This window comes from Panthera pardus, unplaced genomic scaffold (genome assembly GCF_024362965.1).
Source record: "Panthera pardus isolate Hobbes unplaced genomic scaffold, ASM2436296v1 HiC_scaffold_22, whole genome shotgun sequence".
NCBI lineage: Eukaryota > Metazoa > Chordata > Mammalia > Carnivora > Felidae > Panthera > Panthera pardus.
The window spans coordinates 77,356,303-77,383,266 of NW_026526788.1; the positions used below are offsets into that span (position 1 = coordinate 77,356,303).

A 26,964-nucleotide genomic window follows, 5' to 3' on the forward strand; every position below is an offset into this window, starting at 1 on the left:
AGGATGTATTGGCTTCCCCAGGGAGATTCAAGGACTCCTGAAGAGTTGTCCACATGTTCAAGTGCTTCAGTTCGTACGGCCGTGACCCCACACATTTGCAGGTCTAGGGAAGGTCTTCCAGGAAATATCTCCTTTTAAAGCTCCTATTAAGGGATCATTTTTTAAGCGATGACTTCAACAATACATACATGGGGAAGTGCTTTATAACCAGAACTGCTATTTGTATTTCGTGTTAAAAAAAAAAAAAAAATTCAGGGGGCGCCTGGGTGGGTCCGTCCATTGAGCATCCGACCAGCTCAGGTCATGATTTCGCAGTTCGTGAGTTTGAGCCTCGTGTAGGACTCCGTGCTGACAGCTCGGAGCCTGGAGCCTGCTTCCGATTCTGTGTCTCCCTCTGTCTCTGCCCCTCCTCCGCTCAGGGTCTGTCTGTCTGTATCTCTGTCTCTCAAATAAATAAACATTAAAAAAATTACAAAACAAATTCAGGCTTTAGGCTTCAGGGATTGCCACTGACACTCTTGTCCAGCTGCTTTCTGAGCAGCTCACCTGTCATCTCTTGGCTTTCTTTTCAAGTAGGAAAGAACTGGTAGCTGTAGATGTGGCTTCTGTGAGGAGAGAGTCCTTTCCGGTTTTGTTCACCGCTCCATCCACAGTGCCCAGCAGTTGAGACACGTCGTATGTGCTCAGAATCCAATTGCTGGGCAGGGAATTCAGCTGAGGGTGAACTGGGTGTCCCCGTGGAGCTGCCCGGACACCCGAGGGCGTCAGGGTTTCTAGTCTCCAGTGAAAGCTTCTCGACTTTTCTTTCCAGCCTGAGGTCTCCAGTCAATTTGAAATAGGTCATATCTCCACCTCTTTGGACTTGAATCGTCTTTGCATCTAAACATCTGATTTGGACCCGCCCTGCAGGCCTTGGTAGAAATTGAGGGAATGTTCCATGTGATTTGCAAAGCTTCTCTTCCAAACAGCAGTGAAGGAACCATGTATGTTCTTCCCTTGCTTCAGAGTATGGCTGGGGCTAAAATCTCAGTTCCAGAATGTCCTCGGGATGTGGGAACTTTCTCCATGTTGCCCAGGAGGCTGACAGAGGGAAACGACACTCAAAACACACTGTTCTGAAAACTCAGTGCATTTTGCGGAGACCTGTTCGCGGTCAGATCTGTGTCTCTCACGGTTCGTTCTCTCAGGCTCTCTCAGGTTCCCAAATAGCTGAAGCCCCTTTGCAGCCCGAGGTTTACGAGCGGTCTGAAAGTTGCTGAGCTGAGCCTCCCCTGCCAGCCGAATTGGAAACCTCAAGTCAGTGGACAGGCTCAGAGTTTAGAGTCTGGTTCCAGACCTCACCCTGCCTGGCCCAAACCTTTCCTTTTTTTTTTTTTTTTTTTCTTTTTTCTTTTTTCTTTTTTCTCTCCCTGATGCTAACTCTCGTTTTGTTTCTTTTGCAGAGTTGGATTACAGAAACTCCTACGAAATTGAGTACATGGAGAAAATTGGTTCCTCCTTACCTGTAAGTTCTGCTTGCTTTCCCTCCCTGTCTTGTGAAAAGGTAGTCACTGGCCTCCTCCTGAGCTCAGGCCCCAAAGCCAGGGTCCTCTGTGTCTGCAGCATCCTTGGCTGCACAGGAAGGGTGAGCTGGGACTGGGGGTCTCAGGTTTGTGGTTCGGTCCACTTGAGATGGCATTTTCAGGCAGAAAATGATCGAATACAGTTAGGCCTTCCAGCAGAATGATTTCCCTTAAGGGGGCGGGGGCAGCGCCCTGGGTGCCTCAGTCGGTTCAGCGTCTCTTGGATTTGGCTCCGGTCATGATCTCCTGGTTTGTGAGTTCGAACCCCGAATCGGGCTCTGAAATGGCAGAGCTTGAGTTTCTCTCTCTCTGTCCGTCCCCCACTCGTGCTCTCGCTCTGTCTCTCTCAAAATAAATAAATACACTTTAAAAAAAAAAAAAGAGTTACTTCCCTGGACTGAGAAAGAACTAGAGCTTTCCTTGAAAAGGTGGAGGAGCGTTTTGGTTGTTTTTAAGGCACACTGTTATCTGTGGTCTTCAAATTAAGTGCTTTGTGTAACTGAAGACTGCCTTTTCTGGCAACATGTCTCTCCCCACACTGCCATCCCGCTGTCATTTAAGTGGCTGTGATGGGCGTCTGTCTTCCCCGGCTCAATGTCTGCTGCCTCCAGGGCACTTGGTTCCGAGCAGGACCTCTCGCGTTGTGCTGTTGTCCAGTGATGCCATCGGAGGCCTGCAGGTGCCACTTCCTGTGACACTGATGGGCCGGACACATTGCTGGGATCTTTATCTTTCTTTACATCATTCGTGGATGCCGGGATTGCTGCGTCCAACCCACCGTTTGCTCTAAGTCAGCAGACCGACCGTGATGGAGCCGCTCACTGCACTGGGCCACTGAAGAGAGCTCTGCTTTTCTTTCTTTCTTTCTTTCTTTCTTTCTTTCTTTCTTTCTTTCTTTCTTTCTTTCTTTCTTTTTTCTTTAAGGTTTATTTATTTTTGAGAGAGAGAGAGGGAGAGAGAGAGAGAGAGCATGAGCAGGGGAGGGGCAGAGAGAGAGGGAGACACGGGACGCAAAGCAGGCTCCAGGCTCCGAGCTGTCAGCACAGAGCCCGACGTGGGGCTCCAACTCAAAAGCCATGAGATCATGAGCTGAAGTCGGACGCTTCACCGACTGAGCCACCCAGCGCCCCAGGAGCTCTGCTTTCCAATCTCTATAGCATGTTCAGGCCACCTGTAGCTGAGCTGACATGTGCCTTTGATCCCTGCAGCAGGACGATGATGCCCCGAAGAAGCAGGCCCTGTACCTTATGTTCGACACTTCTCAGGAGAGCCCGGTCAAGTCTCCCCCAGTCCGGACGTCAGAGTCCCCGACGCCGTGTTCAGGGTATGACTTAAACGAGGGGAGAGTTACGGGTCGGGCCAGCTGTCCCCAAGCCTCTGGGCCCTGTGGCACTGCTATCCTGGCTTGGTTTCATTCACATGTGTTCAGGCGGCCCGCATCTCGGTCTCTGACCGTCCACATGGATGTACGTGTGGGGCTGTGTTTCCAGCTGCCCTTTGTCCTAAGGAGAAATCCGTTAGCAGCTGAATGCATGAGCCTCTCCGATCGCCCCCCAGTGCACACATGACTTTGTTTTGTGATTTGTCCCGTGGGGAGGCAGCGTGCCTCTGCATTCAGACCCTGAGTTACTGGCTGCGTGAGCTGATGCGGGTTACGTGACCCTCCTGTGCACAGTGTCCTCATGCTTTGTAAAGCGAGGGTAGTAACAAGACCGGCCCTGTAATTAAATGAGGCTCTCAGTCTTACAGGCACCCCCCAAACTGTGCCATGGGGAAGGGGGCCGACCGTCCTCCCTTGCCATCGGGAGCATTAAACCGAGGCGTGGAAAGGAAGGCATCTGTGCCTCTGACTCTCCCTCGTGAGCAGGCCCTGGGGTGGGGCGGGACCACCCTCTCCCTCAGGCTGTCCGGCCCACAAGGCTCCGTGGCCACCCGACATCCACCCCATTTCCCTCTGGGAGCGTAGCCTTGGAAGTCCAGGATCCTTTGGGATGTTGACTGACGGGGGGCATCCTGGTCGATTTCAGTGGGATGTCCCACGAGAAAAAGTAAAGCTGCTCTTGGCTTCCTCAGGTCAAGTTTTGAGGAAACTGAAGCCCTCGTGAATGCCGGGGCAAAGATCCAGCATCCCGTCACAAGAGGGCTGGCCCCCAACCAAGAGCCACACTTGCAGGTGCCGGAGAAATCCTCCCAGAAGGAGCTGGAGGCCATGACCTTGGGCACCGCTTCAGACGCGATTGAAATTGTAAGTGGGGTCGGAGGGGCCCGAGATCGCTTGGGGTGAGGCCTGGGCCGGCTGAGTCCCATCACCAACGGGTCCAGGCCTTCAGAGCAATACTCATCCGGTACCAGGCGCGGGGCCCCACCCAGTCCCTGGACCGCAGAAGCCAGCCTAGGAGACCCCCCTCCGTAGCCACGAGAGAGCTGTGACTCTCCACTTTCGCCAATGGGGTTTTGCAAATTCTCACTTCTCTTGAAGTGCTTTATTTGCCTTCCGGGTTGTTGGTTTTCCACGTTAGTCCCCTGGGGCTCGACTGTTGGCTTTGGAGCCGTGCTCGGTCTGTACCCTGCTTCTCCATGCTCCGTGGCAGGGGGCAGAGAATGGCAGGTCAGGGGACACTCCTTTTGGGGAACAGTTGGCTTTCCTGGGCCTTGGTGATGGGAAATCCCTCCTGTGTATGGACCAGGGCTGTACCTCTCCCCTCCCAACCCCTGTGGAGCCTCGCAGAGCCAGCAGACCCCCTGAACATCTAATGGACCATGTTTGTAGGTGAATTTTATGTGCAACTTTTTTTAACTCCCTCTTAGCAGTCCCCAAGAGGGTTTGAGGCTGTTGACTTAGTTACTGTGAGTGTCAATTTTGTTGTTCTATATTAGCAGACCGTTCATTTATCTCATGCATCAAACACTTATCGAGCACCTGCTGTGTGGCCGTTAGATAGCGGGAAAATATTAGTAAGCAGAAAGAGAGTGGATGTGATCCAGCCATCTCTCAACTAGACACCATGGAAGGATTCATGCACGATTCAGTTTCTACACAGTTGGCTCCTGATGTTGAAGTCTTTGTAACCTACCCAGAGACCTGTTTTCGTTTGCAATCATCTTCCCGTTATTTAGAAAACGACCTTTCCCAAAACCTTTGATGGTATTTATACTTGGAGGTGTTTTCTCGATGACTTATATTATGTTTGGAAAACCCATCAACTGGCTTGTCTCACCCCGAGCCTTTGAAGTAAATAAGTAAATGGTAACTTTCCTCCCACCAATTGGTTAGGGGGTGAGGGTGGTGTGGAGTGGGAGGGTACGTACCTAACGCTGTGTTTTTGGGCAGGGCGTTGGGCCTGTCCATCTCCAGATGCCCATCATCAGCATGTGGGAATCAGTCCTGATGAAAAGGGAAGTATTAGCACCTAACGAACACTCTTTTTAGCCTCAAGTCAGAAACGTCCAGCAAATAGGCGCATGGTCCTTGCTTGGAATCGATATCACTCTGTCTCCTCTATTTTTCCTCTGTGTCCTCTTCTGCCGGCCTTCAGACAGCTCCTGAGGGCTCCTTTGCCTCTGCTGACGCCCTCCTCAGCAGGCTAGCTCATCCAGCCTCTCTCTGTGGTGCGCTTGACTATCTGGAACCCGACTTAGCAGAAAAGAACCCCCCAGTATTTGCTCAGAAACTTCAGGTTTGTAGCCCACGTGTGACCTTTTGGGGAGTTTGTGAAAACCTCAGTAGAGCATGAACTCCGAACCCCACATGCAATGAGGCGGGATTTAAGGAGGTGTTACTGGAAATGCTCCACATGAAATCTCTTCCCCCCCCCCCCAAAAGACTGATGTATGGGTGTTCTTGATCCAAGACGCCAAGATGATATAAATTGTGCGATTACATATGGGACAACCCATTTATATTTCAATTTGGAAATTGGACCCAAACAGTCATTTTTCAGAAATTTTGATAGCCCCAAAAGCAGTTTCTGTGATTTATTCACGGAACCAAGGGTATTAGATCACCATCGCGCCCTGCTCTTTAATATATATGGGAGAGCTAGCTCAGACTCCCAATGAGATAACATCTGGACTCGGTCTTACATCTGGAACCAAAACAATCAGCTGCTCTGTGCCTTAAATTTGACAGCTTAATTTGACATCCTCTACACTAAGACCTTCAGGGCAAACCTAGAGAGATCGTGAGCAGTCATTTGAGAATGCAAAACCATTCACGGAAATTGTCGGCCAACTTGACGTTAAACCAGCGAAAGGAGAGAAACCGAAGGAAACAGTGCAGTAAAAATTTTGATCCCGTTTTAAAAATCGTGTCATATTTGACCACATGATACTTCCCGACAGACATTCCAAAGGGCAATTAGAAAGAAAGAAAGAGAAAAGAAATTAAACACTTATTTCATGATCTGCTGAGGTGTTAATTGTGAAAGAAAGCCAGAGCGTGTGTTTTTCCTGAGTACCTGTCATGACATCATGTGGCACATTCATTTCTTGGATGTGGAAAACATTGACATCCTGTCTTGGTGCATTTTCCCCCGCGGTTTGCTCACCCTACCCCCCCCACCCTTGGGCAGGAGGAGTTAGAGTTTGCCGTCATGCGGATAGAAGCCCTGAAGCTGGCCAGGCAGATTGCCCTGGCCTCCCGTAGCCGCCAGGATACCAAGGTACGGGTTTGGTGCTGCCGTGCGCTGCCTCTTGAGAATGTGGTGTGGTCCAGAAGTTTGTTTGCTAACCATTGGCCAAGCAGGCAATGTCCATATTCTACAAAGTGATCTAAAATGTTCTAAAAAGCCAAAAGCATAACTTGTGTAGACGCCGAGCTCACCCCTAAGATCCAGTTAAATCTGTGATGAAGGAAACAGCAGGTTGGTTGGTAAAGCTGGTTGAATGGAGGAAAATATGAGAAGCCGGTGTAGAGTCGGTGGCAAAAAGAAGTCTAGAATCTTAATGCAGTCTTATTGTACGGTCCGATATAAAACTGGTTAATATCGGCTAAACAAGACAAATAGAAACTTTGAGGTTTTGTTTTCTGTAAAAATCACTTCTCTACTGAACGTAAATAATTCGCAACTTTTCTATTTTTATTTTAAGTTTCGTGTATTTTTAGAGAGAGAGTGGGTGAAGGACAGAGAGAGAGAGGGAGAGAGAGAGTCCCAAGCAAGCTCCGCATAGTCAGCTCAGAGAGAGCCCCGTGCGGGGCTTGAACTCCCAAACCGTGAGATCATGATTTGAGCCAAAATCAAGAGGTAGACAGTTAACGGACTGAGCCACCCAGGCGTCCCACAAGTTTTCTATTTTTCTACAAGTTAATATCTAACTGTAATGAGACCGGATCCTAATCAATAGTAAATAGTGGAACCAAGACCTTCCTGAGACATTGGATTGACCCATAGGCCAGAGTCGATAGAATTACTGAAAAGCAACCCTTTTCTGTAAAGGCCAGATGGTCAGTATTTTAGGCTTTCTGGGCCATCTGGTCTCTGTAACAACCACTCAACTCTGCCACTGTAGCTCAAGAACAACCACAGACAATATGTAGGTGAATGGGTATGGTGGTGTTCCAGTAAAACCCTTTTTACAGAATAGGACATTGGACCATTTGGCCCGCACACCGTAGTTGGCCACCCCTGCTCTAGAGTAGAGTATGATACTGACCGAGCATGCAGAAATCTTTGTGCCTGGCTTCCAAGTTTGGCGTAACTTTTCTTAACTGTTTGAACGAGTCGCCGAAGACGTGCAAAACTATGGCCCTGTGAGGTTCAGCCCAGCCCTCGGGGCTGACGGTGAGCTGTGGTCTCCGAGGACCCGCTTCATGCTCACCCCCCACACTCCGCCCTGAGTTGGGCAGCCCAGTGCACTCTGTGGCCTTGAACGTGTTGGTGAACCTCTCTGAGCCTCCGTTTTTCCAGCTGTAAGAAGAGGCTACTAACAGCGAGTTTGCAGGTTGCTGTATAGATGATGTGTGTGGGACGGTGCCATGCCTGGCACACAGTAGGTGCGCAATGAATGAAAGCTGCTCTTGTCAGCTCACCTTCGCTTTTGCCTCTGATCTCACAGCTTCTCTGCTGTAGGGAGTCCAGGGCCCGTTTTACAGATGGGGAAGTGGAACCATGGAAACAGTCCAAAGCCTGACAGTGAGTCACTGACCCAGCAGGAACGAGGACTCCAATCTCCAAATGGGAGCCCCTTGCCTGTCCATCTCAATTAACAGCTCACTTGATATAGGACCAGAAGTTCATGTGGTGCTCCTGCCCGCAGGCCTCCCACGTGTGATTTCCCTGGAGCGAAGGAGGGGGGCTCCCTCCCAGAGACATCGCTCACTGAGAGAAGGTGGTCATACTGTGTGTGTCCAGACTGGGAACACTGGGACCCAGGGCAGGGACGAGAATGTCAACACACATTGCTGATGTCCTTGTTCTTATGGTCAACCCAGAAGCTTGGATTTAATTTCCACGAGAAAGATTTTTAGAAAGCATTAAGCAGTGATGATTTTTTTCCCCATTAGATTTATTTCTTGATATTCTTGGGTAGTGGCCTGAGGACAGAATGAATTGCTTCAAGTTTGGCCACTGTAAATGCAGTATATTCCTGTCCAGCAGTTTGAGGCAGAATTGAGCATGTTCTAGTAAGAGTTCAGATTGAGTGTGAAATGTTCTGGAAAGTCTTGTACCCCTGCCTCCTTCTTCCAAGGATGCATCAGACATGACAGTCGGCAAGTAATTGATTGGCTGGCCGTTGACTCCTGTCAATTACAGCTTGTTCTCAGACCATGTGTCCCGATTTCCATATAGAAAATACTGTCACCTGACTCTACTGCGTGTGGGTCAAGAGACGGCCCCAGCCACCTCCTTATGTATTTCAGAAGAGTATGCTAAAAGAAACATTCCTGGGGGTAGAACTGTCTTGGAGCGTAAGGAACATTTTTCTCTGCTGTAGTAACTTGTACCGCTTTTTTGGGTTTCTGTGGGTTTCTCGTTCATGTAGACGCTTGATTGCCCCTTTACTGCTTTGGAAATTGCTGATGTATAGAAAGAGAAACAGCAGCTGTGTATCCAATTTGCTCTTTTTTCCTGCCCATAAATTTCAGCTGCAGGTGACATAGCCCAGTCTTTTTGGCAGCATGGTCTTAAACTGTTGCTAACACAAAAATGAAATCACTTGGAATGAAAAGAAATCACTTGGAGGGATGAAAAGCCACATGAAATATGGTGGCGGTGATTTCTGGTTGCTCCTTCAAGCAGCTTCACTTTACATTTCCCTTTAGACCAAAAGCCAGCTGCGCTGACCTTCGAAGGTCTGCAGTGGGGTTTCCTGTCTCATTAGTCAGAAGATGTTAGAAACGGGGAAGACTCCTTGGGGCCGGGGTGTGGGGCTGTAGCTCCTTAGCGTTTTTCTTCCACCCCCTTCTGGCCGAAGTGAATTCGATCGTAATCTCCTGGGGTTATTAATCTGACCAGGGTAGCCAGCTGTGCGGTACAGCCGCCCGAGTGTAACCAGGATAGATAGAGCATAAATGGCCTGTCTGTGTGGCTTTTGCAGAGCGATACAAGGCATACGAGGGGGTGGATTTCATCTCTGTGCGTAACGGTTACTGGTTGCGATCCCTGAAGCTGTTGGCCTTTCTGGTTGAGGGGACCCAAATACGAAGACCGAAGGAAGTGTGTGGGTAACGTAGGAATAAGGATCATGTAAATGACAAGCTTCAGGACCGGAGGAAGTCCTAGAAAAAGGCCCCTTAGGGAGGCAAAGGGTGCTGATCCCCAGTGCAGTGTTGGATCCCTCCACGAGTCCTGGCTGATAAAGGCAGACGCCTGGGTTTTATGTCGGCAGGAGAAGTTGGCAGGTCTGGGGCAATGGCCTGTGCGGGCGAATGGCCTGACATCATAGGCTCCTTCTCTCGTGCTTTGTCCGGAAACCACCCACCACCCTCGACATTAATAACCACCCCGATGCCCGAAAGCTGCAAGAACAATCTGAAGAGCAGAGACAGAGGGCTGGCCTGGGGTTTCACCTCGCATTTGCCAGTTTGGGGAGTTTGCGGTCATCGCCTGCAGCCTGTGTGGAGAGGGGATGAGGCCACGTCTTGACTCATTGAGAAGGAGCGGCCAGTCACTGGCTGGTGGCACCTCTTGTGGGAGCGGGTGAGGGCACACACTGAGTGTCATCCTGAGCTCAAAGCCTGCAAATTTGGTTGCAGCAGCTCCAACGAGGGGCCCCGCCTGGCTCTACCCCCAACGTCCCAACCTGTGCCCCCTCTCCATGACCTTGACCCAGCTTGCCCTGGGCTCCCAGCCTGACCTACACTCCTGGCCCCCACCTTGTGCACGCGTCTCCCACAGCTCTTGGGGACAGCTGGCTCCCAGACAGGGATCCCACCTTGCTTCCCTTGAGGCCTGGAGACAGGGAACCGGCCACAAGGACTGTGAGCCTGGGTGCGTGGCAGGACCGTGAGGCCAGAAGGGCCCCAGGCATGAGCTCTGCGGGTCTGACTGGTGGCAATGCCCCCAGAGGGTCCCATCAGGAACCAGGATCTGAGTGAGTGGATTGAGGGGCCGCAAGCTGATTCCAAAGGCTCCTGCTTTTTCTGAGTTGGGGCCATTTCACATGTTACTACTCTGTGATTCTCCTGGCTTTGGGGCTTCTCCAAAGCTGCAGTGAGTGGGGGTCTCTGCAAGAGGAACAAAGCTAAATCTAAGCCCGATGTTAAAATATCAGCAAGACACAAGCCTATTTCAGTTAGAAATATTTCTTGGTTGTAAGAGAAAACCGGAGTGTGTACCTTGGATTTCATTAACATGCAGATAAGTGCAGGCAGTAATTCAAATGGATTCTGAAGTCATCTGTTCCTTTATTGAAAACACCAGGTGGCCGGGATGAAAGGTGATAGTGAATCACTGTGGTGCTAACCATTGTGTTTACTTAGAAAGCTCATTAATTTATTTATATTTCATTCCCTTCCTTGTTGTACAAAGGACTCAGGCAGCTTCAAGAGCACCAGCTCCTGCAGCGGTCGGATTTCAATTCTGCCCTGTCCGATGAAGTTAGTTTTAGTCCATTTCCCCTCGTGCTTCACAGAGCTCTTACTTGGAGTCAGAACTGGATCTCATCCTGGGAAACCTTTTGGCCGAATCACTTTGATCCTCCCATTTTTTCATCTTCCGGAGGACCAGGATGAGTGGATGGTGTCCAGTGTTCTTTCCACTTTGAAATTTTATTCTACTTATTTTTTCAAAGGACACTTTACTTAAAAAGTGACAGGAACAGGTTTTTTTTCGTCATCTTCAGTATCTTGTGTTTATGAATTTTCTCCGTAAATACAAATAGAGTCTTATTGTCTAGGTGTAATTGTGTCTTTACTTCCTGAGAAGTTTCCCATGTGACAAGTAGAGCCTTGAAAACATTTCAAACAGCAGAGATTCACCCATGCACGGGAGAGGCTCCGTAGCTCTGATCTGGTGGCATGTTTTCTTCTGCGAGATCAGCCTGCCAGCTCCTGGGTTTTGGTCAAATGTCCTGCACTGGAGGCTTCTTTAGGACCCGAGGAAGGAAAGATCGTGGCACCCCACTAGACACCAGAGTATCACCAGGGTCTGGTAGAACAGGGGGCCGTGTGCTCCCCTCTCTGAGTGATCATTCGGGGCCCACTGCAGAGGGAGCCCAAACGCTCAACACCAGGCAGGGGCAGCGAAACCCAAGCCCGCTTCTGGGACAACCAAAACCATGTCTTTCGCTGTGCATGTGTATGACTAACTGGCCCTAACTCTGTCATCTCCAGTCCTATCCATTAAATTTCTGCCTGAGTTTTCTAAGTTATTTCAAGTTCATTTCCTCTGATGCTCTAGCGGGGGGTAAGCAGGCCTGTTCGTGGGATGGAAGAGAGAGAACCTCCGGGTGCGCCCCCCGCCCCCGCACCGTCGGGTCTTTAACCTTACCTGCTTCCGCTTATAAGACCAGTCCTCCCCGTACTTTCTGCACATCCCTCTTTCGACTCCACCAGGGTAGAGCTGTGTTCCCTGCCCACGTCTCATGAATTTCCCTAGGAACCTGCAGTCCCACCCTGACCAGCTCCCCACCATGATACTTCACATCGCGTTGGACTCTAGTCCCCAGGGGTGGCGGTTTGCCTGGGCAGCCGTGACAGTGTCAGGAGGTTAATGCATAGGACTGAGAGTGTGCTTGCCTGGTTTGGTGCCTCTGACAAAAGAACTAGACTACCAGCCCCGGCTGCACCGTTGACCATGCTCCTAACTCCGCATCTCAAGTGTGTTGGAAATGGCTGAGCTTTTTGTGCAAGGGGAGGAAGAGTAACGGTGGTTACTCCCCTCCCTCCCAGGAGGCTGGTGACTGCCCTGTCCAGTCAAACCAGTGTCAGTTGTGGGAGAGGGCAGGGAATCCCACCACCTGTTGAGGGTCTTACCAGCCAGTGGGGATATTGTCAGCGATCCGGTTTTCGGTTTTGCCGTCGACACAGCAGACTTCAGGCGATGTAACTGCAAAGGAACCCTTCCCTTGGGGCATCCGGAAACTAGCTTTCGAAGGTGACGTTGGTTGATAGCCACGGTAGGCCCTGAGCTTTGTGTGAACATATCCTTTCAAACGGGGCTGAACGAATGTTCCCCGAATTGAAATGCAGACAGTCTTGCCACACTGATCAGATCTGCAGTTATTCAAAACTAGGCAAATGGAGATTAGAATTCAGCATCGTTCGCCATCAGGCTTTTATTTTGGGAGCGGAGCCCGCCGGAAAACAGCCTTGGTTCTTAAGCGCTGTGCCTAAATGCCTCTGCGTCTGATAAATGGCAGTGATAAGCAGGCACCAGACATGCTTGACTCCGAACGCTGGGAGTTGGGGAGGCCTCTGCCATTAGCCCCTTTGTCTGCCTGTGCAGGTGCAAAACGATCGATTTCCATAGATTGTATCCGGCCTTTCCCCACTCATCAGTCTGAGCATTTTCTCATACTTTTGATGTTCTTTGTTTCAAAACCATACAACTGACCCACTCACGAGGGGGTGAATGCAAATCCTCTGTCCTATGCGTGATATTAACGTGGTTTTTTCTTTTCTAATTAAAAACCATCCCACAGAGAGAAGCTGGTCACCCAACAGATGTCTCCATCTCTAAAACAGCCTTGTACTCCCGCATCGGGACGGCCGAGGTGGACAAGCCCGCAGGCCTTTTATTCCAGCAGCCTGACCTGGACTCCGCACTCCGGATCGCCAGAGCAGAGGTACCGTGTGGCATGCGTGTGGCTCGGAGGAGGGCAGCTCTGGTTGCCCTGGGAAAGGCTCCGGTCTCTGCCACGCCTAAATAAAATTATATTTACACCCATGGTCCACAAAGCCAGCATCTTTGGACACAGACTGTATTCGGCAACCACTGCAGACAGAGGCGGGTAGCAGACGGGCTTTGATCGTCCTGGACACCATTGTTTAATGAGCCTCTATGGCCTTGTTTGATTTATAACAAAAAGCATATGCCTTTGAGTTGCTCCCTGGTGGGCATTGCGGAAGTCTGATATCTGGCTTATTTCTGTCTCACGCTCTGGGGAAGTTCTCGGAGTCCAATTATTGTTTGGTGTGGGAAGTTCTAATTCTACATTTATTCAGTGTTTCCTTCTTGGTCTGTGAACCGCTCAGATCTGAATTCACTCCTCTGGAGCTCACCTTTCTCTTTCCTCCCTGATGCCAGATCATAACCAAGGAGAGCGAGGTCTCGGAGTGGAAGGCTAAATACGAAGAAAGCAGGCGGGAGGTGATGGAAATGAGGTCAGTTGTGGTGCTTCCTGGCACCTGGGGCGTGGCCCACCTGTGGTCTCATAGCAGCTGGAGCTGCTGTGGCCCATGAACCAGCTCTTCCCAAGAGTCACCTGTTCTTTAAGAGACAAGGTTTATATTTTCGCAAAAGTGTTTTTCGTCATGGTACTCTTATGAAAATATCATGCACCTGAGCTAAATATTGCAAACAAATAAATACCTGTGCGATGAAAAGCAAATCTCTTTCCCATCCAGTCTCCAATTCCACTCCCCTCAGGTAGCTGCTATCCACTGTTTCTAGTATAGCCTTCCAAGAATTTTCCATTTCTTCCTTTTTTTTTTTTCTGAAGTTTATTTATGTAGTTTGAGAGAGAGAGAGAGAGCATGAGCAGGGGAGGAGCAGAGAAGAGGGGGGAGAGAGAATCCCAAGCAGGCTGTCAGTGCAGAGCCTGACATGGAGGTTCGATCTCAGAAATTGTGAGATCATGATCCGAGCTGAAATCAAGAGTCAGATGCTTAACCGACTGAGCCATCCAGGCACCGCTCTTTTTTTTTTTTTTAATTTATTTTAGAGAGAGAGAGCGGGGGAGAAAGAAGGGCAGAGGGAGAGAGAGAATCCCCCAACGCAGGGCTCCATCCCATGACCCTGGGATCATGATCTGAGCCAAAATCACAAGTTGGACACTCAACCGACTGAGCCACCCAGGCGCCCCAAGAATTTTCTATTTCTGATTGCCAATGTGTGAATGTGTCTATACAGACTCCATTTTTCTTCCAAAGTGGGGAGTAGAACATGTACATTATCCTGTATTCTCTTTTAACATTGTAAAAAATCTGTTTAATGTTTTTATTTATTTGTGTGACAGAGAGAGACAGAGCATGAGCAGGGGACGGGCAGAGAGAGAGGGAGACACAGAATCCGAAGCAGGCTCCAGGCTCTGAGCTGTCAACACAGAGCCCGATGCAGGGCTCAAACTCACAGACTGTGAGATCATCACCTGAGCTGAAGTCATAACCCGCTTAACCGGCTGAGCCACCCAGGCGCCCCTCTCTTTTAACATTGTAAATCTTGGACAGATTTTTATAGAACTTGACCTTATTGTGTAACAGGTTTAATGGTCCTTGTATGGTTCTAACAAAGTGAACTTCACCAGTCTCCGTGGATAAGCAGTTGGGTTACCTCCGGAATTTTGTCTGAATGATTTATTTCCATTTGCTGCATTGGTATTAGAAGTATAACAGCCACCACATCTTAAGTGCCTATCACATCACGTGCCATGTGCTGTGTTTCTGGCCCACGGTCTCTGTTGCTCCCCAGGCCCCTCAAGAAGCGATCATCAGCCCCATCTGACAGTGGAAGGGCTCAGAGCGGTCAGGTGACTTGTCCGAGGTCAGGTGACTTGTCCAAGGTCCCGGAGCGTCTAGTTAGAAGAATGTGAATTTGAATCCACCTTTCTGGTCATAAAACCCCAACTCTTTCCACTGTACCCAGGGGCCTGCCTCCCTCGTCATGTCTGACGGACCTTTTTGCCTTTTATTTTCCTTCGTGATTCATCGTCATCTTAGAGACTAAGAAACCATGTCTTGGGCTAGAACTTACCCTTGGGATGTGATCTTAAAAATGGTATGGCCAAGTGGCGTTTTTAAGAAACTTGGACCCAAGCCTTGGCCCGGGCCATCCCAGGTGAGTGAGCACTGCCCGGGGCTCCGGCTGCTGCCGGGTCTGAGAACCGCTCCTGGGAACACAGTTCCTCTCTCCACACACCAGCCCTTCTTCAGCACCAGCTGAACTGACACATGGGTTTTCCAGTCTCAAGGGAAGAGATGAGAGATCGTTTTGAACGAGACGAAAGATCTGGTGCTATATTGAAAATCCTCAATAGGCTTGCTTCGTTTTTGAGTCTCAGGGTTTGGGAATAAGGGAAAAATAGATGAGTTTTTAAAAAGTGGTCGAATTAGTTCATTTAGAGGGCGCTTGATTGCAAGAGTCGCTGCTGGTTAATTATCAGAATCGGCTGCATTCCTGGCTACGGCTTTAAGTAGCAAATTATTTAGGGTAGTCGGATCCCCTGTTTTCTAGGTCAAATATTATCTCCCTGGAAATTCTCCTATTAGTCCCTTCTTCCTACCGATGCTTTCTGTGACCGCTTCCGGAGGTTAATCCGAGCGTGCTGTTTCACACACTCACACTGAGGCCCTGCGGTGGCGTCATTTGAAAATTTCTCTCCTTTATCTCTCTCTCTCTCTCTCTCTCTCTTTTTTTTTTTTTTCAGTAGGGGAGTAGAGGAGGGAACAACATGGCTTTCATTTTTTGCCTGCCCTGAAAATGAAAGCAGGGCATGCTGGGAAGGCTAGAAGCTCCATCCCTGATTCGTTTTGCGTCCTCGGGAGGAGCTGTACCTCTGGGGGCTCCAGGGAGCGCTGTTGACCCACCAGTGTGGCGGGACTCCAGTGTCACCAGCCGACACAGCCGCACTTGTGTTGGAAGGCCCAGCTGTCCACCTTGGAGCCAGACCAGACCAGGTGACCATCAGGCTCCGCTTCCTAGCTGCTTTGGGGCCTGTTCCTTAACTCCGTAAGCTGACTTTCCGCCTCTGTGAAGAAGGGTGAATCCCAGCACCTCGAGGCGTAAGGGGTATGAAAAGGCTCCAGAGTCGGAGGTCTGGATGCGGAGCCAAGCTCGGCCGCTTTGTAGCCCTGGGATTCTGAAAAGGTTCCTGCGTCACCCCGTGCCTCAGTATCCCCATCAGCAGTCCTGGCGGCAATCAGGCACCACTTCACTGTGAGGAAGAAAGAGCTGCAAATACAGTGCCACCGAAGCGGCTTCGGGCCCCTGGTCTCCCTGCACCTCTGGAAGGACACATCCCGCACCCGCTGTGGTCCAGTGATGGGTTCAGGTGGGGCAGCCTCAGGGGGTCCATCGCTGTTTCGTGACTCAAGGGTACAAGGAGGTATTGTTTAATTACAGAAGACGCAAAGTGCTCCTGTGTAGGTAGGATTCAGAAAGAACCCATGTGGGCTCATGTCGCAGTCACCTTTTTTGTTGTGGGTTGGCTTTGGTCAAGGCGCTGTCCTTGGGGCCAAGGTCAAGAAGCCAGGGACAGACACCCAGCTGCTGCGACGCCTTTAGACTCTGCAGAATGCCTTCTGCTTTCACCGGTCTTTTAACCTCATTCAGTTCTCCCACGGCCCTGAAAGTCAGGCTCCAGGGTAATCCTCAACCATACCAGGGGGTCAGCTGAGTCCCCAGTGTCTGTGACCAACCTGTCTGAGCCACTCAGCTGGGAGAGGCAGGGCCAGCTGGAATCAGGGCCGTTCTGGGCTCTCCTGTGGAGAGTAACTGTTGGATAATGTAGGTGAAACTCTCAAGTCTTTTTTGAGAGGTTCCTTGCAGAAGGTTGACTTTCAAGAGGGGGGGGGGGTGCTTCTTCACTCCTGGGTCCTTCCACCTGGGGGCAGCAGTGAGACAGTCTTCCAAGCCGGGGATCTTCGTGCTTTTGTGTAGCTAAGGTTTGTTTGAAGTTCGGAGGAGAAATCAGGGAAGGCTTCCTGGAGGAGATGGCATTTGAATTGGACCTTGAGAAGCAGACAAGACTATGAGAGGTGGAAGTAGAGAGGCAAAGTGAACAACACGGGCAGGGTCATGGAGGTGGAAAATCCCAGAGCCGGCAAAAACTCATTTGTTCTCATTGAACCACTTTGTTCATGAGATGGCAGGGAAGGAGGTAAGGTTGATGAAAGCGATCAGGCTCAGGTTATGGAAGGCTTTGATTGTCAGGCTGAAGGGTTGGCCTTATGTTTTTTCCTCAGTGAGCAGTAGGGATGCGTCGAAGGTTTTGCCCAGGGGCATGTTGTGTTCAGAGTCACGCACTAGGAAAATGAACTTATTTGGGTATGTAAGAAGAGGGGCGGGGTTGCAGGTGCACCTAGAGGTGTGAACCAACTGTGACAAATAAGACTTGTCCCCTAGGGGCGGCTGGGTGGCTCCATCTGCTAAGCATCCGACTCTCAGTTTCAGCTCAGGTCATGGCCTCACGGTTTGTGAGTTCAAGCCCCCCATCGGACTCCACACTAAGAGTACAGAGCCTACTTGGGACTCTCTCTCTCTCTCTCTCTCTCTCTCTCTCTCTCTGCCCCTCCCCCACTTGCACGCTCTCTCTCTCTCTCTCTCCTTGCTCTCAAAATAAATAAATAAACTTTAAGAAAAAAAATAAGACTCGGTCAGGCTGCTGAGTCCAGCACGGGGACCCTACTGTCAGTTAGAAACCATTCTGTTGTCACAGTTCCAACGTATTTTTACTTCCCTTACAGGAAAATAGTGGCTGAGTATGAGAAGACCATCGCTCAGATGATAGGTAGGTGTCCTGACTGGCGGCCTCAAGCCTCCCCGAAGCTTCTGAACCACGGGGAGGGCTTTGAAGTTAGACGCTCGGAGTGTGTTCATCTTCGGCCCCTCTTAGAACGTGAAGTCCTTCAGGGAGGGACCGATTTTAGTGTGTGTGCTGCTAAAGTGACCGCTTTTCACCGAGGGACCAGAGCATCCCAGAATGTGAGCCTGGGGGCCTCCTGGAAACACCTGCTAGAATGTTCCTTAGCACCATTCGTGCCTGTGGGAAGCCATGGCAGTTACCTCAATGGCCACCATCGAGCCAGGACTTGCCCGCTTCTTGGGGAAAGAGGTTTGGGTTGGTTCCTAGGGTGTTTGGGGGATTTCTTGGCTCATGAGAGGGACGAAGAATCAAATCCCTCAACTCTAACTTAGACTCAAGGGACAAAATACTCAGCCTTCACGCAGGGTTCTAGGGCAAGGACAGTGGAACGCGTGGCAGTCCTGCCTGCCCACCCCCCCCCCCCGCCCCCCTGTGCATTACCTGATCTCACAGGGATGGGCATTGACTCAGAATCTGTCTTCGCACCCCTGGCAGCCGGTCCTGACGCTGCTTTGGCCTCCAATAAAAAATGGCCTCAAGTGGCAAGTTCTACACCCCCTGGCACTTAAAAAGAAAAAAGAAGAAGAATGGGAAAAGAGCTCACAGAAGCGCTGAGCCCGTTTTCACACTAATGATCACTATTCAGAAACGATGCTATGACTTGGCAGGGGCGGGGGAGATTTTTATTTATTTATTTTATTTTATTTGCTTAGGTCCAGGATACCAGTTTAAAAAAAAAAAAATCTTTTACTCCTGAGGACACATGGAGTAAAAGCCCCAGCTCACTGCACGCCAGTTTCTGTGTCGAAGCTGGACGCTGGGTTAACAGATGATTCCTCTCTCTCTCAAACGTTTGGGTCTGAGTCATGCTACCACACCTCTAGCTTGTCCCAAGAGAAATATGAGAGCAGCCTTGGGAATGGTGAAGAGGCTGACAACTGAGGGCTTTCTATTCAAAGGGGCTTTAATTTTGATATATTACAACAGAGGCCATTTCTCCCAGATCTCAAGGAAAGTCCATTTGGGTGTTTCTAAGGATCAGCTCGTGGCGTATGCTTTCTATCGAATGAAACCTCTTTATTAAATTGGTATACGAATTTATGAATACATATGGATGAGATATAAAAAAAAAAAAACCTCTTGGAACCAAAGCTGCCTGTAAAAGTGGTCAGGAAGGAGGATTTATGTCTTCCAATATACAATGTTTGGCACACTGAGCACAGCGTGGCCTCCTGGAGTCTTAGGTTGTGAAAACGTCACTCAGACCTACCGTGGCTCATCTGGAAATACCCTTCTGCATCTCAGAGCCCTACATTGTTATTTTTGCCCTTGGTGACGACACTTGGGCCAAGGTTGAGATGGGGGTAAAAGGGCAGGAGCCTCTGCCCCTGAGAGAATGCCGTCCAGAGCCATCTGCTAGCACTCGGCTGGCTGTTTTTGATAGAAGTAGACATTCGTTCCCTCTTAAACACCGCAGAGTAAGAATCTCTCTCCCTGGCGCAAGTGGCCCGTCCCTGCTGGACAGAAAGATGACTCAGCTCTGACTTCCTTGCAGCCTATTTGCCGGTGGGAGTAGTTTCAATTGGTGGGAGAACATTTCAATTCTAGGCAGGTTGAGTGGGTGGAGCTCAGACCGCAGGCGTTAAGGCTACGCACCCCCAGCCCCCCACCCCCCTCCCCCGGGGAGACCTGGTATGTTTGGCCAAAGGGTCCCTCTCTTCAAGAGCTGTGATCTCACCCCTCTGAGCATTTTCCTCTTTGGGGGTGTTTGAGCGCTGCCAGAGGCCCTGTGAGCGCCCTCCGGTGTCCCTAGCTGCAGGCAGCGCTGTCACCCAGGGTGACGCATGTCCCGTCCTGGTTCCCCGTCCTCGGGCACTTTCATCAGCCACTTTTCAGACCTTGTTCATCAGCTGGCATGTCTGTGGCTGTCACCTGTCAGTCACTACTGCAGGGCATTGATGAGGGCCACCGCAGATTTCCAGGTCCTTGTGTCCTTGTAGACAATGGCGTGGGGCTGAGGCACAGCCAGGACTCAGTGTCACTGCGGGGGGGACCCGCCTTCTTGCTGGGCAGGCTGTGGGTCCCCATACGTGGAAACATACCAGCCTCCTCTCTCTCTTCTTCTCCTTTGCACCCACCTACCCAGCATCCCTGGTGGGAGGGAAAAACTCAAGCTCCAGGAGCTTGGCAGTTCAGGCAGAATGAACATTGGTAGCGTTTTGAAGTCAAAACTTCACCCCACCTGCGCCAGCCCCTCCTGGCTGCAGCCCGGCTCTCTGGCTTCCGTGTAACCGTCACAAACGTTCCACGCCAGCATGACACGTGTCCTGCCATCGTCGTCCGTTCTCGTCACATGTTACTAAAGAGAATATGCTCTTGAGTTCAGAGACTGCATACTTAGGATTCAGGACAAAAAAGACCTCTGTGCTTTTCTGCATTCCAGGTTGTTGCAATTGATTTCTTTTCTGCTTTCCTAACAACTGCCCTGATTATCTGTTTTGCTTCCATTTTCTGTTGCTTCTTGCCCTTTGCTTGCAAAACACACAGGCAAGCCTGGTAAGTAAACGCTTCTTCACCTAACGTGACACCTGCCCATTGCAACCCACGTCTGTTTGTTTGTTTGTTTGTTTCTGTTTTTGTTACTTTTGCTATTGTGTATTTGCTGCATTCCCCCTCCCCCTCCCCCGAAAAACATGGTTTAATAATGTTTTGCCTGCAAAAAGAAAAACAAAACAGAAAAATCTCCCAGGGCATTGTTTTGTTGTTGAGTCTGGAGCATTTTGAGTTTGGGGCTGATTTCCTGATGTGAAGAACCTGACTGCGTGTGTAATTTGCAAGAAGATTTGTGGCGCGTTCTCACCTCCTCCGTCTCCTGGGAACCGGGAAATTTCTATTTTTACGAGCCTTTTGGGGGGAGGGCAGGAAACCTGAGGCAAGCTAAGTCTCAGATCCAGGAAATCAGATGGACTCTGTTTGATAAATGGCTTTTTACAAGCCAAGTGAAATGTATCCGTGGCCTCAGATCAGCCCCGGAATGTGCATTTTACCATGTGCCGAGGACTAAGGAAGCAGCTAAAACGTAATAAAAACAAACGTTCGGTTACTGGAGCATCGTTTCTTTTAGGAGCCTGGGCGCAGCAAGATTGCGGGCAGTTCTTTTCTTGCCGTGTGTTAAAAAGCTCCCCCTCCGTGAGTGATTGATGTGACATCATGCCAGTTTGGGGGTGCCCGTGATGCTGTTGATGATGGGTCACTGATCCTGGGTTCTTATTATGTCACAGGCTTCATATACATTTTCGCTTAATCTTCCCTGAAATGCCACGAGATAAGTAATGTGAACCCCTCTTTCAGCTCAGGAGGCTGAGACTCCTAGAGGTTAAAAACCCTGCCCAAGGCAGCAGAGCTCGGGAGTGTCAGAGCCAGGACGGAACCTGGGCAGTCGAGAGTCTGGCGCCTGGGTCCTTCCTCTCTGCCCCGGCAGCGGGGGCTCTGGAGGCAGGGGTGGAGGTCCATCAGACGTCTTCCGGGTCTGTGGCTCTCCAAGCGTGACCCCTGGACCAGCCGCTTCAGCATCATCGGGGAACTAGTCACAGATGCCGATTCTCGGCCCCACCGCAGGCCTGCCAGATCAGAACTCACTGGGTGGGGTGCTGCTGTCTGTGTTTAAACAAGCCCCTGCTGATTCAGGTGCACGTTCATGTGTGACAACCCCTTCATTTTGGAAATGAGGCCCTGAGCCCCCGAGAGCCAGGACTTTTGAATGAGTTTGTATCACAGCCGAAGCTAAAACCCAGGATGTGGTTCCCCTGCCCTGAGCCCTTTCCCTCCACAGCACGCAACAAGAATACACGTAACTTTAGGAGACAGGACAGTGCCGATCCGCCAGGAACGCAAGGGAAAGAACCCAGAGCAGCGTCCCTCTGCTTTTTTTTTTTTTTTTTTTAAGTTTTTACTTAAATTCCAGTTAGTTAATATACAGTGCAATATTAGCTTCAGGTGTAAAAATGCTTTGATACAATACCCAGTGCTCATCACAAGTGCACCCCTTGCTTTGAAGGGAGCTTCCTCCTTCCAGGTCTGTTACTAACAGGCTCAGGGAGAGAAGGGAGAGAGATGGTTATGAGCATGGCTTGGGGTTTGGATTGCCAGGTTCCGCTCGTTCATTCACAGCACGGATGTGTTGAGGCACCCTGTGAGTCAGGCGCTGTCCTAGGCTCTGGAATTAAAGATGTGGACAAAGCAAGACTTAAGACCCTGCCCTCACGCAGCGCGCACTCTAGGCAGACAGACAGCTGGTGCACACCTGTGTGCATGCATGCTGCTGGGAAGAGAATGGACTGGAAAGTAGGGAGGAGGCGCTTCCCGCAGGTGCTCAGGAAGGCACCTCTGGGGACGTGGCCTGGTGTCAAGAACCCGAGTGAGTGGGGAGCCGTGGACGTTCACGGTAGAATGGTCGTGGGGGTCAGAGGACAGAGCAGTTCCTTTTACTAGGCTCAGCCACTCTGAACTGGGCCAGAATTCTTAGGCACATAACTGAGAAAGTCACTTTGACGGAAAGAGCTCCATTTTTGTCGGAGTTAAAACATTTGCTGTGTCCAAGGAAATGTCCGTTTCTGTGCGAAGCAGAATTTCAGGGCTGGTGGTTATGTGGGCCTTGGTTCATGGGATGTTTTAAGGGTGAAATCTTTTTCTTTTCCAATAACCATGTCTTTATGTCGATAATACACAGAAAGACCTGTTCCTCGGAGCCCAGACTCCTATACCTTTTTATCTTGCTCAACGCAAAATTCACTAGTGATTTTTTTCCCACCTTATGGATCTGTTGGCCACCATCAACCACATAGCATCCCTGGGGCCTCGAATGTCGATTTTGAGGGGTCCGCATTGATCGGGTTGAAGACGGTGGCTGGTTTCCATCCCTTCTAACACTGCAAAGGCCCAGGTCTGCGATGCCGGAGCTGTGGGGGTTTTTGTGCCTTCAGAGACGGTCTGGGTGGGCTCGGGGAGCGGGTCCGTCCCAAGTCTGGGATGCCCCGTGCTTAGACCGACTTGCGATCTGAGGCCTCGGCTGCCTCTGGGACCAGGCCGGGATGCACCGGTCCCATCGTCTGTTCTTTGTGTCTCTTGCCAGAGGATGAGCAGAGGGAGAAGTCAGTCTCCCACCAGACTGTCCAGCAGCTGGTCCTGGAGAAGGAGCAAGCCCTGGCCGACCTGAACTCCGTGGAGAAATCTCTGGCCGATCTCTTCAGGAGATACGAGAAGATGAAGGAGGTCCTTGAAGGCTTCCGCAAGGTGTGTGTGTGTCGGGGCCGAGCAGGTGGCCGGACGTGCGGGGCGGGGGGAGGAGGCGCAGGTTGAGAGAGTGCACAGGGAGCTGGACTTGGCTGTCCAGCGTTCTACCCGCATCAGGGAGTTCTCGGGGTTCCCAGCGCCTGGGCTGTCTCTTCCGTGGGTGCGACCTCTGTCCTCTGTCGTGTCAGAATGAAGAAGTGCTGAAGAAATGTGCCCAGGAGTACCTGTCCCGGGTGAAGAAAGAGGAGCAGAGGTACCAGGCCCTGAAGGTGCATGCAGAGGAAAAGCTGGACAGGTAACGCGGCCTCAGGTCTGCCCCCAAAGACCTCTCGGCACCCCCTGCCGAGGCAGGCTGGGAGCTCCAATGACCCCACAGACCCTGGCTTAGAAAAAGCAGATAATCCCTCTGTGTTTTTTCAGTGTGACTTGTGATAACAGTGTCCTCGGCATCTTGATAAGTGGAGCGTGCATGTTGTAATCTCCAGGGCACCCACCCAAAGCGTTTTGGCCTCATGGGAATGGGGGCTGGGGGCAGGGTGGGGGTGCTCCTGGGCTCCTAAGCAGGCCCCCGCTGGTAGGAACTGGATCCAGACAGTTCCCGCCGTCCAGAGCTGAGAGGAGGAAGGTGGGAAGGGTCTCCGGGGAAGGTGGTCTTTTCTGAGCACCGCCGCCCCCCCCCACCTTGTGTCCGTAGGGCCAACGCCGAGATCGCGCAGGTCCGAGGCAAGGCCCAGCAGGAGCAGGCCGCCTACCAGGCCAGTCTGCGGAAGGAGCAGCTTCGTGTGGACGCTCTGGAGAGGACGTTGGAGCAGAAGGTAAGAGCCGACGGCCGGTGGGGCTGGTCAGACCCTCAGATCAGCAGAGGCTGGGGTTTCCTGCGGCCTCCGCGGCTCCCGGGACAGGTGTATGCCTCGTGAGCATACGCTTGTTCTCCATCCGGAAGATCCAGTGTAGGGCCAGCCCTGTTACTGTCCTCTCTGCTCTTCCTGGAACTGCCGTCCGCTTGGGTGTTTGCTGCTGGTTTTCGCTCCCTTTTCAGCATCCATTCATTTGTCACACATCTACTGAAAAATCTCGATGTGCCGGGCATTGTACTTCGCCCTGCATCTAGACGCTTACCGGTGGGGGAATCGGGTAACCACCAGAGGCCAGGGGCAGATGCAGAAAACGGGCCACGTTGGGGTCGAAAGGTCCCCCAGATGTCCGCCTGCTTCCACGGATGGGGGGGACCCTCCTGAGGTCCCTTAGCTTGTCCTGATTTCCGGTCTAGCACTCAGTCCACTGCACACACCCTCTCCCCGGGTGTCCAAATGAGAAGCCCCTTCCGCCCAAGAGTCCGAATCTGGGTAAGCGTGGGCCAGGCAGTCTCCCTCCCTGAGTGTGTTTCCAGAACAAACCCATATGGTTGATCCACTGAGCCTTCGGAGTCCCCTGGATGGTTATCCGAGAACCCAGTGGCCTGGGGTAGCATCACTTCACCTGCATTTGGGCCTTAATGGGTAGTCACGGTTGGGGCGGGGGTGTCCTTTGTGGGCCAGTGGCACCAGTGCCGTCGCATGGTGCTGGGTCCACAGTCTTCCTGGCTGTCCAGAATTCAGCACTAGAAAACCCACATTCCAGATCATTCTTGTTCTTTGCCTTTTCTTTTTGGGATGAAGACAAGTGGCTGCCAGACAGAATTGTATTTTTAAAAAAGAAAGAAGGAAAAAGTCTGGATGGTGCCAAATACCCCAAGTCTGTTCTACCGCCTCAATTTTCCAGGCTCTGCTCCGCGTTCCTAGCAGAAAGCACAGAGTCAGGACCAGCATTTACTCATTCTGTCTGTATTTTTTGAGCGGCACTGCATTGTTAGTGTTAAGTGGGTGTTTATTTTTAAAGATTTAAAAAAATTTTTTTAATGTTTATTAATTTTTGAGAGTGAGAGACAGCATGAGCAGAGGAGGGGCAGAGAGAGAGAGAGAGACACACACACACACACAGAATCCAAAACAGGCTCCAGGCTCCGAGCCATCAGCACAGAGCCCGATATGGGGCTCGAACTCACGAACCATGAGATCGTGACCGGAGCTGAAGTCGGGACACTTAACCGACTGAGCCACCCAGGCGCCCCGAGTGGGTGTTTATTTTTTATTCTTTGAATGTTGATAATCCACGTGTGGCATATTGGGTGACTCCTGAAAAGTGGAATACTCCTTTAAGTTAAAGACCACATTCCCCCCAGCATTTTGGGCAGTTGGGCATCAGATGTTTCTAGGTGGAAAATGCAGCAATATGTTTGTTCCCTTCTGTTTGCATCAGGATTTGATGGTGTTTGCACTGTATCCTGGTGTTAGCTAAAACAGTAGAGGTAAAACCCGAGTCAAGATAGATGTTTTCTAGGCAACCTGGCCTGTTGAGACTCTTCATTGCCAAATGAAGGTAATGATAAACGTTCTGGCAAACTAGAAAACACAGAAGACGGCGAGGTGGGGTGCACCATTTTGGAGAACAGAAAAGATACAAATAGATCTGCAACCATCTGAGACTAAAACCGAGGAAACACGGATTTATCCCCTGAGTTCTTCCCTATGGGACTCTGAGATCCAGAAGGGACGGTCTCTGTTTTAAAGAGATTCAGAAGCATTATCCTCTCCCCCCACCCCACCTCCCCACCAGGCAGTTCTGAAGTGAGGGCGCTGGGCATTTTGCCCAGTCAGGGTGCTGGAAAGGCTGGTGCCCAGTGAGCTGAGCTGCGTGGTGGCTGTTTGCTAGGCAGTGGGCCGATGCTGCAAAGACAGAGCTGGAGAACCTCCAGGAGTCCATAGCGGGTCCGCCAGTGCCTCTCAGCCATCAGTCACTGGACGTTATGCTAAATAAGTGAGATAGCAAAGCCGTCTAGGAGCCAGGCCGGCCTCAGTCTGTGCTCCAGGCTTGCTGCGCCTGGCCAGCTGTGTGACCTTCCGTTAAGCGCGACGCGTAACCTCTCTGAGCCTCCGTTTCCTCGCTGAAACGTGGAAATAACAGTGGCTCCCACGAAGGGACTGTTGTGGGAACCGAGTGGGGCCGCTGCCCGGGGTGTGTTTGGCATGGTGCCTGGCACCCAGGAAGCGTGCTGGTAAGATGAAAAGTTATCCTGGGCGGCCCCAGCAGCCGCAGGTTGGCGAGAATAGTAATTTCAGGATGAGCGGCCAGTGCTGCGTTCCTGCAGGGCACCCCTCTTCCCGCAGGCATCTCCGCGCCTCTCAGAACGGAGCTCTCAGGGCTGTGGATTCGAGCAGGGGGTGAGCCGGGGTGACCTTCCGGGTGGGGCTGTCTCCCGGCGGGGGCTGGTGGCTGAACTGCAGTGAGGACTGAATTCGTCTTCCACTAAGGAGGCCCGGCTCTTCCCAAGTAGTGACACTCAGGGGTGGCACCCGGAGCCCATCCCGGAAAGCACGGGACACGCGGCTCCGAGCTGGACCAGGAGGAGGTTCTGAGGTTTCCAAAGAAGGGTCTTGGGTTAGCCCCAGGGGAGAGGCTTGAGGTTAAGGCTCCCCGTCCACAGGGACCTCGAAAAAGTGGCTGTGGTGTGTTCCTGGGATACCGATCCAGCCCCCTTGGCGAGGGCCGTTCGAGATGGGCCGCCGAAGCAGGTCGGCATCAGGGCAGAGCCACACCTGCCTTTGAACGGACTCATCCCGTCGGATCCCCGGTCTCAGAGCCCGGACGGTGTTGTCTGCTGGTCGGTGCGGGCTGAGCATGTGGTCGGCTCCCCACCGGCTTTGGCACACGGGCAGGGCATGCATGGCACAAGAGAACCTGGAGGCATCTCGCATCTGCCCCTGCCCCTCTCCCCACCTCCCCATATCCACAGCACCCCCTCGTTTTGCAACCTCTAAATGCTAGAGACCCTATTCAAGTAGGATTGCTCAATGCTTCCTGGTGACATTTCTCAAAAAAGACACCAAAG

At 51.2% G+C, this 26,964-nt stretch overlaps 1 protein-coding gene across 17 annotated transcripts in view; it reads left to right on the forward strand.

Moving 5' to 3' along the window:
• The window catches only part of TACC2 (transforming acidic coiled-coil containing protein 2), a 211,914-nt gene that overhangs the window by 184,012 nt on the left and 938 nt on the right, over positions 1-26,964 (forward strand). For 11 of the 17 annotated variants that reach the window (XM_053909967.1, XM_053909971.1, XM_053909979.1 and 8 more), the window contains 11 exons: positions 1,443-1,504; positions 2,771-2,886; positions 3,636-3,807; positions 5,099-5,239; positions 6,134-6,223; positions 12,645-12,788; positions 13,250-13,326; positions 17,626-17,669; positions 22,876-23,036; positions 23,225-23,331; positions 23,731-23,851. In XM_053909967.1, the coding sequence (XP_053765942.1) occupies positions 1,443-1,504; positions 2,771-2,886; positions 3,636-3,807; positions 5,099-5,239; positions 6,134-6,223; positions 12,645-12,788; positions 13,250-13,326; positions 17,626-17,669; positions 22,876-23,036; positions 23,225-23,331; positions 23,731-23,851 (1,235 nt within the window). The remainder of the gene's footprint in view (positions 1-1,442; positions 1,505-2,770; positions 2,887-3,635; positions 3,808-5,098; positions 5,240-6,133; positions 6,224-12,644; positions 12,789-13,249; positions 13,327-17,625; positions 17,670-22,875; positions 23,037-23,224; positions 23,332-23,730; positions 23,852-26,964) is intronic. The other 6 variants (XM_053909977.1, XM_053909978.1, XM_019459665.2 and 3 more) reach the window with 3 other exon arrangements.